General features: G+C 41.2%; 1 protein-coding gene across 4 annotated transcripts in view; it reads left to right on the top strand.

The window, feature by feature from the left end:
- The first annotated feature begins 806 nt into the window (after positions 1 to 806).
- Positions 807 to 12,633, top strand: part of LOC110532196 (DENN domain-containing protein 2D) — a 34,384-nt gene continuing 22,557 nt past the window's right edge. Inside the window, exons 1-4 of one of the 4 annotated variants that reach the window (XM_021615884.2) lie at positions 807 to 1,200; positions 4,731 to 4,803; positions 5,125 to 5,211; positions 5,342 to 5,446. In XM_021615884.2, the coding sequence (XP_021471559.1) occupies positions 4,746 to 4,803; positions 5,125 to 5,211; positions 5,342 to 5,446 (250 nt within the window). In that variant the 5' untranslated portion in view covers positions 807 to 1,200; positions 4,731 to 4,745. Of the gene's footprint in view, positions 1,211 to 4,730; positions 4,804 to 5,124; positions 5,212 to 5,341; positions 5,447 to 12,068; positions 12,299 to 12,633 lie in introns of those variants that run through there. The other 3 variants (XM_021615885.2, XM_036988135.1, XM_021615886.2) reach the window with 3 other exon arrangements.

Genomic DNA, 12,633 nt, shown 5'->3' with positions numbered 1-12,633 from the left:
GATACTCTATCAGAATTGTCATGTGTCATTCCAACATACAACAGCTGAATGTTAAGAGATGTGCTTAGCTGAGATGCTTAGTAGATGTTGGCACGGGTTATATAATATGAAGACACTAGGGCGAAAAGGATGCATTGTTTATGCATAGTGAAGCATACTTTGCTTGGAGTACTTCGGGCTAGTTTGCACCTGGTCACAGATCAATATTGTAGAGCCGCTCGCCTCCTCCCCACCAACCCTTTGGGTTAGATTGGTGCCAGGAAACGGCTTCTTGGGAGTTGGTGGACATTGGTCTTGTCATATACAGTAGAAGGAAGACAACAACAATATGCAGATGACTGAGATAACAAATCGTAACACACTCTCATATAGAAGAGAACCAGTATGCGGTGCAGTTTAGTTTGTCTACAGCTACTTCCTGTAGGTTACCATTGACCTATATGTTAATGAAGAACATTCTGCATTCATGTTGTAATCCATTTCACATTCATGTTGTAGCCCATTTTGCAAAAATAAAGTAACCCTATTTTGCTGGCCGACATAACTTCCCATAAAGTAGAGTGCTGTGTGTCAAATGGATAGGCAAAGGTGTGTCAGAAATGATTAGGTTAGAGAAAGGGATAGCAACTTTTAGCAGCATTACTTGGTTGACAACAATATCCTGCGAAAGGAGGATAAGGGGTGAAATTGAGAGATTGGTGATACATGATACACACCTGTCTATGTATTATGCATACAGATGCATATGCAATAGTCAGAACTCCTATTGAAAGAGGAAATTCCCCTGGGCCTGGGTTAAAGTCGACTTCTACTAACTGAGGCGTGCATTGTACACACTGTCAACATGCACACTTCCTCATAGTGTAGGGCACCAGCAACCTTTGGAACTGTTAAACATACAGAGACAAGGAGAGTACGAACAAAAGACTTCAAAGTGAAATAAAAATAAAGGAAATAAAAAATATAGGTTGAAAGTAAAGAGGCAAGGAACGACAGAATTGAGAGAGTGAGAGAAAGTTATGGGGACTTCAACTTGACCGAATGATCCGCTGCCATTTCCTCTAGCAGTGGTGTCTGCCTGGGTAGAGGTGAACTGCAAAACGAACCAAGCAGTGGATTGTTCTATCAAACACAATTTGAGGACACGATCAGTGGATATACCTACAGGTTGATTCTGATTGGGCAAGAGATTGCACGTTGGTGAGTACCGGTATGTTAGTTGGTCTGACTAACATGTGTTCTGCATGTGTTGAGTTCAAGGTTGCACTACGCAGCATTACCTGTGGGATTCTGACCTAGGCCTATGATCAGAGGCACAGAAATAATGTTGCATCAGGCAAAGTAAAGCCAAATGGATATTGGTAAATAAATTGTAAAAGTAAGATAAATACCTGATAGAGAAAGAGGACAAAAACCTGAAAATAATCACTAAGTGTATAAACCATTGCACAGTTTGCTGGGGGTTATTGGATCAAGAGAAAGTGTATTGTCTATTCTGTTTTTATCAAACCTTGTTCATTTTTGCCCTAGCAGATTTCTTTAGAATCATCTCAATAGTTGTGTAAGAGGCACATTTAAAATATTTCCCGTCAATAAACATCACATGATTGGAAGGGTGTAGAAATATGTGATCTACTTGACAGGATGCTGGTGCTATCAAACTAACACCATTTTACTTTTACTTCCTGTGGTTAGTGGTAACAGCACAACAACTGTGTTTGGTGACTTCCTCTTGTTATAACGAAATCAAGACATCAGACTTGCCATAAATACAGTCCTATTTGAGTACAGTCCTATTTGAGTATAAAAAGGACTATTTGTGCCACAGGTGGTTGTGACTGAAACACAAGGCTGTGCTTGTGTTTCAGTGCCCTCCATAGGTTTGGGTTACACTCTGCAATGCTGATGGGAAAGGGAAAGGGGGATACCTAGTCAGTTGTACAACTGAATGCATTCAACTGAAATGTGTCTTCCGCATTTAACCCAATCCCTCTGAATCAGAGAGGTGCGGAGGGCTGCATTAATCAACTTCCACGTCTTCGGCGCAGGGAACAACTCACTATATACAGCAAAGAGCAATACTGTACTACATTGCAGCCACTGTAAAAGCCCAGTATATAGACTTGATTAATTGTTAGCTCAACTGAGTTAGCTTGTTGCATGTAAGCTATTTATGAACACATATGATCAAATAATACAATAAAAAGGTAGGTAATAATAAAATAATACATGACAGAACAATATTGTGTTAGATGTGTGTCTTCTTTCCTAGTGTTCTGACATTACACAACCACGAGCTGCAGCATACGGCAAGCACAATATGTCAGGTTTTAGATAAGCTTTCGAACCTAATATTCAGTCAGATTACCAGCAACTACAATTACTTAGGAGATGAGGTAAAAGAGAGAGAGAGAGTTAACACCAAGTCAGATATTTTATTTGCCCTAATACACTTCAGTGGGTGAAAAAGCAGGTGTTCATGATACGTAGAAACCTGTTATTGGGATAATGAATGACATCGACACTGGGACTAGTAGGGGCTTGTCAGTTGGTGAACTCTGGCTTTTAGGAGGGTAGTGTGTATGCGAACAGGACACAGAATCTGACCAAAGTTCATTTCACACAATCTGGAATCGTCCCAAATGTTGAGTCTGGGAATAGGTACAGTACCTACAGTAGGCTACTGGTTAGATTCAAAGTGAACAGTGGACAGAGAGCCCCAGGTTGGGCGAATGTGTACAGGCCAATCCAGTCATTGACAGTTCAGACACACAATGCCCAGCCCCCGAGTTCCCAGAGGCTTAAAATACCCCCTCAGTGTTTGCACTTGCGATGAGGGGTGGTCCTAGTTGTACACCAAGTCACATTTCACTGGACAGAGGATCCCAAGAGGACATGACCCAAATCTAGAATGGACGGTTAGGAGCAATTCCCTCTATAACTCAGAAGAGGACGGATGCAGATCCCATACTGATCAAAAATGGAAACGCAACATGTAAAGTTTTGGTCCCATGTTTTATGAACTGAAATATGCACAAAAAGCTTATTTCTCTCAAATTGTGTGCAAAAATTTGTTTACATCCCTGTTAGTGAGCCTTTCTCCTTTGTCAAGCTAATCCATCCACTTGACAGGTGTGACATATCAAGAAGCTGATTAAACAGCACGATCATTACACATGTGCACCTTGTGCTGGGGACAATAAAGATCACTCTAAAATATGCAGTTTTGTCGCACAACACAATGTCACAGATGTCTCAAGTTGTGAGGGAGCGTTCAATTGGCATGCTGACCGCAGGAATGTCTACCAGAGCTGTTGCCAGAAAATTTAATTAAATTTCTCTATCAGCCCAGAAACTCCACGTCTGGCTTCTTCACCTACGGGGTCCTCTGAGACCAACCATCCAGACAGCCGATGAAACTGAGGAGTATTTATGTCTGTAATAAAGCCAGTTTGTGGGGAAAAACTCATTCTGATTGGCCGGGCCTAGCTCCCCAGGAGGTGGGCATATGCCCTCCCAGTCATGTGAAATCCATAGATTAGGGACTAATTAAAATATTTCAATTGACTGACTTCCTTATATAAAGTGTAACTGAGTAAAAAATTTGCCATTTTTGGGTTTATATTTTTGTTCAGTAAAGTTATTGTTTTGACTTAGGTGTCAGTAAAAAGAGACCTGGATCTATCATTAAAGTGAAGGGTTTGTGTGTTGGCATTCACACTCTATTAGCCTCTGATTTAGCCCACAATTCAGAATCTTCAAATTATCACATTATGACAAAGATTAGGAAAAGACACTGAAGACTCTGTCCACTTGTTTATGATGTTTTATAGGCCTACTGGGCCACTAAATATTCCATTACCATCACAGGGCATACTACACCCTGTTCAATGAAAAAAGTGGTAGTGGAACCCAAACTGTCATTCTTAAGCTACAGCACACAACATTCCTACAATGTTTCCACAACCACGCTAGACCTTGGACCAACGTAAGCTAGACAATGGCACAAGGTCTTGGGACGATGTCAGATTCTCATTTCAAAAGGAGAAAACATTTTGCAGGGAGGGTCCTCTTCAGACAACTCTCAACAAATCACGAGTTTGGTTGAAACGGGTTTAAAATGCGGTGCTCATGTTTAGCTAGGGCAACAAGCGGATACGGCAGTGACGTCACCGGTGACGCACAGCCCATTTCCGTCTCGTCCTCTCTGTCCCAACTGACCCCGGAACAAAAACAGACATGTAAGCCGGAACATCGGGGGAGGCAACCCGTCTGTCTAGAGACTACAACCAGGCCATAACGTTAGCGTCCCCTCCCAACACTGTGGGGATGTATCATCAGGGAGATTTCCCATGGGGCATTCCGTGTCCTGTCATTTTGGTCAGCTATAAATAGTCTAGCTAGATGCATTCCCATCCAGATCCATGATGTGCACTCTCTGGTACAGTACGTAAACTGACAGGCAGACAGATGGGAGAGCATGAATACTGGATAGTGGTGACACAGGGATGACCTTCACGAGACAGGGAATCAGGTGCTTGAGGTTCAGGTGTGATGCTGCTATGACATTCAGGGACGGTATCTCGGACTAAAATCAACAACCAAAAAATGATAAACGCAAAACAATCTTAAGTAGTTGAAGTTTGGATGTTGACATTTGAGTCATTCCTTTCAATTAATTGTATTCCTTAAAAAAAAAAATCTAAACTATTTCTCCCCCTCTCTTCCAGACAAAGAGAGCTAGGATGGAAGGAGAGAGTCCTCAGAGAAGAAGCTGGAGCTTTTCCTCTTTCTATCCCAAACGTGAGCATCCATGTCATCCTTCTATTCACTGGCCCAGGTGTTCAAAACAGGCAGATGGCACTTGCCTTGACAAAAAAAATCATTTTTAACTGTCTTGACGGTGTGTCAGTGTTATCATTTATTAAATCATATTTATTAATTTATTATTATATTATTTTAGCTAAGTTGATACATACAGTACTTGCATGAACATTCATCATTACTGTTCATTTTTCGAAACTGTGATTAAACATTCCTTCATATACATGTACATCATAGAAGTTTGGTGCAATTCCAAAAGGGGTTGAAGTAGAACTTCTTGATGCTTAATGTCAATCCAAGGTAAACAGCTAACAGATGGCCAAGAGACTGGATTTAGACGGAGAGGGCAGCAGTTCTACTCCTCGGTGCGCGAGGCCTCAAAAAACGGTGAGTGGCCCGTCACCTAAACATCTACCATTGCTCTCTCTTTCTCCTTCTCTCTCTGAACATGAACAGTGTTATACCGAACATGCAAGTAAAGGATGAATTGCTATTGTTGTGGTTCTTCTTCTTCTAGAGAGGGTTCTAGAGGAGAGGGAGGAGGTTGATGCTCCTGTGACGGGCGCCTCAGGAGGACCCACCCATCTGGTCCAGCTGAGACCGATGGCTGACCGGCTAAAGAGTAAACATACCTTACTATTCACCTAACTATTCTCAACATCATGGATGCTATGATCAAATCAAAGCAATGTTATCTGTCACATGCTTCATAAACAACAGGTATAGACTAACAGTGAAATGCTTACTTACTGGCCCTTCCCAACAATGCAGAGAGAGAGAAAAAAATAATAATAGAAAAACATAATAACACAAGGAATAAATACACCATGAGTAACAATAACTTGGCTATGTACACAGGGTACCAGTACCGAGTTGATCTGTAGGGGTACGAGGTAATTGATGTAGATATGGACATATAGTTAGGGATAAAGTGATAGGCAACCGGTCAGATAACAAACGGTAACAGCAGAGTATGTGATGAGTCAAAAGAGTTTAAAGGGTCAATGCAAATAGTTACATAGTTCACCAATAGCTACCCGGACAAACTATTTAGCAGTCTTATGGCTTGGGGGTAGAAGCTGGTCAGGGTCCTGTTGGTTCCAGACTGCATCGGTACCGCTTGCTGTGCAGTAGCTGAGGGAACAGTCTATGACTTGGGTGGCTGGAGTCTTTGACCATTTTTAAGGCCTTCGTCTGACACTGCCTGGTGAAGAGGTTATGGATTGCAGGGAGCACGGCCCTAGTGATGTACTGGGCTGTACGCTCTGTAGCGCTTTGCGGTCGGATGCTAAGCAGTTGCCATACGAAGCGGTGATGTAGCCAGTCAAGATGCTCTCAATGGTGCAGCTGTAGAATGTTTTGAGGATCTGAAAGCCCATGCCAAATCTTTGCAGCCTCCTGATGGGGAAGAGGCAGTGTTGTGCCTTGTCCACGACTGTGTTGGTGTGTGTGGACCATGATCATTCCTTAGTGATGTGGACACCGAGGAACGAAGCTCTCGACCCACTCCACTACAGCCCTGTCGATGTGGATGGGGCGTGCTCGGCCTTCCATTTCCTGTAGTCCACGATCAGCTCCTTTGTCTTGCCAACGTTGATGGAGAGGTTGTTGTGCTGGCACCACACTGCCAGGTCACTGACCTCCTCCCTATAGGCTGTCTCATCATCGTTGGTGATCAGGCTAAACACTATCGTGTCGTCAGCAAGCTTAACGATGGTGTTGGAGTTGTGCGTGGCCACGCAGTCGTGGGTGAACAGGGAGTATAGGAGGCGACTAAGCACGCACCCCTGAGGGACCCCCGTGTTGAGGGTCAGCGTGGCGGATGTGTTGTTGCCTACCCTCACCACCTGGGGGCGGCCCGTCAGGAAGTCCAGGATGATGCTTCACTGTATGTGTTGAATAATGTCACATCACTAATCTGTATAGAATAAGTGTATAGGACATGTGTATAGGATAGCTTGTGCATGTAGGATCTTGCGTTAAAAAGAGGAAATGGAGAGAGGGCAATTCATGGTGAGAACCATCATTATGGAACTATTGGTGGCATTTGATCATGTAGACTACTACCAAAAAACAAGCTACTACCAAAATAAAAGTTCAAAATATAAGTTGATAACATCTAGGAATGAGTTTGGAGACCTCATGTTGGTGTGTTCTTCAACTTCCTCTCACTTGCAATTCAGTCATAATTCACTGTTTTTATGTGCACTATTATGCCTACATAACTACTGAAAACAAGAAGTGTCACTTTATATATGGCTGTGAACCAGTAATATTAGGCTATTTGAGGAAGAAAACTTAAAGAATAGGGATGAAATATGTTTTGTCTACCTTTCTTTAAAATAAAACAACAGTGTAATTTCTTGAATTGTGAGTAATTTGCACCTAAGGTCATGTGCTTGATGATTAATCATTGTTTACCTGAGTAGGAGAAGCACACCTGTAAATGCATAGAGGGGATTTGATTCAATTGGCCCGGGTTGCACTGGGTTATGGCCCATCACGTGACTGGGGCCAAACCGGTGAGGGAGGCGCGCCCTGCTCAAATCGAACCATAATCTGTTTTCCATAAAATTTATGTTATAATTTTCAAAATAGTGAATCCCTTCATAAAAAGGCATGTGCAAGACAAACAGCTAACATACTGAGGGTCACGTTCCCCTACTCAGACGTTGCATGCATTAACCAATGCCACGTCATCGACTGTGCCATCGAGCACCAGATTGCTATAACATATGGGTCGTGCTCCCCTGCTCAAACTTTGCTGACACATACCATATCTTATAACGTCTGGATAAGTATTTTAAGTAACAGCTAACCACACATGTTATAGCAATCTGGTGCCCAACGGCACAGTCAATGATGTGGCACGCAACCATTGGTTGATGCATTCCACATCTAAGCAGGGGAACGTGACCAACATGTGGTTAGCAGATAGGTAAAATACCTATCCAGGCGTTGTAAGATTTGGCATCTTTCAGCAACACCTGGAAAGAGAAACGCGGCGAAATATTAGATAACATCCCAACATGAGGCTCCGCATGTACCCATTTTATTAGGGCTTCACATGAAACCTATTTTTATTCTTAGAATTGTTCTTTTTTTTACAATGTCAACTAACTCATTCCGCTACCCAAGAATAGTAAAGCCCCCTTTACTGGCTCAAATAGCTGACCAGAAAGCCTGTTACCAACCCTTAGTAAACTTCTGGAAAAAATTGTGTTTGACCAATGGTATTTTACAGTAAACAAATTGACAACAGAATTTCAGCATGCTTATAGGGAAAGACACTCAACAAGCACAGCACTTACCCACATGACTGATGATTGGCTGAGAGAAATTGATGATAAAATGATTGTGGGGGCTGTCTTTTTAGACTTCAGTGCACATTTTGACATTATTGATCATAGTCTACTGCTGGAAAAACGTATGTGTTATGACTTTACACCCCCTGCTATAATGTGGATAAAGAGTTACTTGTCTAACAGAACACAGAGGGTGTTCTGTAATGGAACCATGACAAATATAATCCAGTTAGAATCGGGAATTCCCCAGGTTAGCTGTTTAGGCCCCTTGCTTTTTCCAATTTTTACTAACGACATGCCACTCACTTTGAGTAAAGCCAGAGATTCTATGTATGCGAATGACTCAACACTATACACGTCAGCTACTACAGCGACTGAAATGACTGCAACACTCAACAAAGAGCTGCAGTTAGTTTCAGAGTGGATGGCAGGGAATAAGTTAGCCCTAAATATTTCTTAAACTACAAGCATTTACAAGCAAACTCAACTAAATCTTGTAATAAATAATGTGGAAATTAAGCAGGTTGAGATGACAACACTGCTTGGAATAACACTAGATTGTAAACTGTCATGGTCAAAACATATTGATGCAGTAGTAGCTAAGATGGGGAGAAGTCTGTCTATAATAAAGCGATGCTCTGCCTTCTTAACAACACTATGATCAAGGCAGGTCCTACAGGCCCTAGTTTTGTCACACCTTGACTACTGTTCAGTCGTGTGGTCAGGTGCAACAAAAAATGTCTTAGGAAAATTGCAATTGGCTCAGAACAGGGCAGCACGGCTGGCCCTTGGATGTACACAGAGAGCTAATATTAATAAAATGCATGTCAATCTCCTGGCTGAAAGTGGAGGAGAGATTGACTTCATCACTACTTTTATTTCTGAGAGGTATTGACATGTTGAATGCACCAAGCTGTCTGTCTGAACTACTGGCACATAGCTCGGACACCCATGCATACCCCACAAGACATGCCACAAGAGGTCTCTTCACAGTCCCCAAGTCCAGAACAGACTATGGGAGACACACAGTACTACATAGAGCCATGACTACATGGAACTCTATTCCACATCAAGTAACTGATGCAAGCAGTAAAATTAGATTTAAAAAACAGATAAAAAAAACACCTTATGGAACAGCGAGGACTGTGAAGCAACACAAACATTGGCACAGACACATGCATACACACGCGCGCGTGCGCGCACACGCACACACACACACACACACACACACACACACACACACACACACACACACACACACACACACACACACACACACACATACACACACACACAATAACATACGCACTATACATACACATGGATTTAGAAATGTAGATATGTGGTAGTGGTGGAGTAGGGGCCTGAGGGCACACAGTGTGTTGTGAAATCTGTGAATGTATTGTAATGTTTTAAAATTGTATAAACTGCCTTCATTTTTCTGGACCCCAGGAAGAGCAGCTTCTGCTTTGGCAGCAGCTAATGGGGGATCCATAATAAATACAAATATAAACTCAAGCATAGATTGGTAACTTTTGTTCTAAATTGGCACACAAAAACTAGAGGTCATGCGTAACTTGGATCAAAAATAATGTCACTGATCGTCCTATAGGTGGCGCTGTTATAAGCAGTCTCACTTAAACCCTCATATCCGCGTCCCGTTTGACCTAGAGACTCAAACTATGTTTGTAGGTATCTTTCCTCATGCTGGCCAAATTTGCCTTAATGGGACTTAATAAGGTCTGTCAGGATAGATTTTCGTCTGTATTTAACTTTTTTTTTTTGTGAAAAATGTCTTCTCATGAACCATATGTCCAAATATCTCCAAGTAGATTGGTTAATAGATGGCTGAGTTATTTATAAATCAGGAAATCAGATATTACGTGTCCATGTAAGTCCTTTGTAATTTCACTGCATAATGGCCTATTACCATGATGAACCATGTTAGGTTTGGCATTGATGTCTTATAAAATAAGGAACCTATTAACAATTAACTTTTTGGATTATGTAATGCTAATGCTTAAAAAATCATAAAAAATATTATTCTCATGGACTAGAAGTCAGATTCACTCCAAATGTTGTATCATCACAATAGTCCCTAAAGAGTTTGAGAAAATAGTGTTACTGCATTCAAAGATGGCCACACCATATCAGTAGATTTATATTAGCACATATACTAATATGAAGAAAAAATAAACTTTAAAAATCTTCTTCTCATGAACCATAGGACCAAATTACAGCATGGCACATGTCTTAACTTCTTTGGGATAGGGGGCAGTATTTTCAGGTCCGGATGAAAAGCATGCCCAAAGTAAACTTCCTGTTTCTCAGGCCCAGAAGCTAGGATATGCATATATCGATTAGTAGATTTCGATAGAAAACACTCTAAAGTTTCTAAAACTGTTAAGATCATGTCTGTGAGTACAACATAACTTATTTGGCAGGCGAAACCCCGAGGACAAATCATCTGGGAATTTTTTGTTGTAGAGATGACTGTGTTTTCAATTAGTTTCTATGGGATAATAGATTTATGAGGCATCTGTTTGCAGTTCCTATGGCTTCCACTAGATGTCTAAAGTCTTTAGAAATTGGTTGATGTTTTTCCTTTGAGAAATGAAGAAGAAGCCTTTTCTTTTCTGGGTGTCAAGCCTAGTGGACTGTTTTGTTTGATGCGCGCGACCTGGAACTCGCTCCACATTAATTTGATCCCTTATTGAACGCAGTATATTACAGTCTTAAATTTGATCAATTATTTACGTTTTAAAATACTTAAAGTTGGATTAGGAAAGTTCTTTGAAATGTTTGGACAAAGTTTACAGGTAACTTATTAGATAATTTGTAGTCATGTTGGGCAAGTTGGAACTGGTGTTTTTCTGAATCGAACGCGCCAAATAAATTGACATTTTGGGGATATAACGAAGGAATTAATCGAACAAAAGGGCAATTTGTGATGTTTCTGGGACATATTGGAGTGCCAACAGAAGAAGACCTTCAAAGGTAAGGCAAGAATTATATTGTTATTTCTGAGTTTTGTGTCACGCCTGGCTGGTTGAAAAATGTTTGTCATGCATTTGTATGATGAGTCGCTGTCCAGATAATCGCATGGTTTGCTTTCGCCGTAAAGCCTTTTTGAAATATGACACGGTGGTTGGATTAACAAGAAGTTAAGCTTCATTTGGGTGTATTGCACTTGTGATTTTATGAAAGTTAAATATTTCTAATAATTTAATTTGAACTTGGTGCTCTGCCATTTCACCGGATGTTGTCAAATTGATCCCGCTAACGGGATTTGATCCATAAAAAGTCTTTAACTTAGTTTGAGAAAATCTAAGTGTTGGCTGAGTTATTCACAAATCAGAAAGTCTGATTTTATGTGTCCATTTAAACCACTGTAAATCCACTCCAGAGGGGCCTATCAACTTGAAACTTTTCATCGCTATCATGAATGTCCTTAAGATACATTTGGTATTGTGTCAAAAAACAAGGAAACTATAAATAACTCATTCTTCATCTGCAATCATCTTCTCCTCTTGAACCATAAGTCAGATTCACTTCGAATTTGTATTTAGACTCATTACATCATCTTTAATGGTTTTGAGAAAAGATTGTTGCAGCATTCAAATATGGCCACACTGTACCTAATAATGCCATCACTGATTGCACATAATGTAAGATAGTTCTTACATAATAGAGTGCTTGCTTTGTTATCCAACTGATCTTGTGTCCTTTCTGTCATCCTGTGAACCCCGTTCATTGCTGCTCGCAGCTATATTTTTACTATTGTCTTCTTGACTGACGAGATGCAACGACCTGTAATTCTACAGTTACTATCAAATGAATAGTTATACACATTGGAAGCGCGTAATTGTATCCGATGAAGCACATCCACGTGAAGGGAAAAGGGTGACAATTGCTAAAACATAGGCGCGCGCATGCGCACAGTTACAGTGTAACTCGACTTCCAGCGAAGCCAACCCGTGAACAGCATGCGTTGTGTACTCTCCTTACGCTACAAACGGAATGAGGTCGATAAAACAAATAGTCTGAGGAAACGATCCAGAGAAATAAGATAACATTGAGTGTTAAGCCTGTGAGAGCCATGAGTGGAGATGAGGTGCAGAGGAGGATTCGAAAAGCACATGGACTAAAACATACGAAGCAGAGATGGAGTGAGTAGACTATCATTACATCAACCTAATGTATAGTCTTAAAAATGTAAATTGTTTACTGTTAAAGCTGTTTCAATAAAGTCACAACTCGCGGTCCGACTCCGCCGGTGCCAACAAGTGATAAGCTAACGCAACATTGTAGTCATTTTCGGCCAAAAAGTTTATTTGCCGTGGGAAAATGCTTTTCAATGACGATCCTCTTGTTAAGAGAGGCAAATAACCTGAACAGCTTTTCTGTTGACTTAACATGGTGTGGCCACTACGCATGAAGCTGGGCTGAGTAGCCTATAATGTCGCGTTCAAAACAACTGGGACCTCGGAAATCTTCGACTTCA

The sequence above is a fragment of the Oncorhynchus mykiss genome, chromosome 9, assembly GCF_013265735.2.
Source record: "Oncorhynchus mykiss isolate Arlee chromosome 9, USDA_OmykA_1.1, whole genome shotgun sequence".
Taxonomy (NCBI): domain Eukaryota; kingdom Metazoa; phylum Chordata; class Actinopteri; order Salmoniformes; family Salmonidae; genus Oncorhynchus; species Oncorhynchus mykiss.
This window is presented reverse-complemented; position numbering and strand designations above follow the sequence as displayed.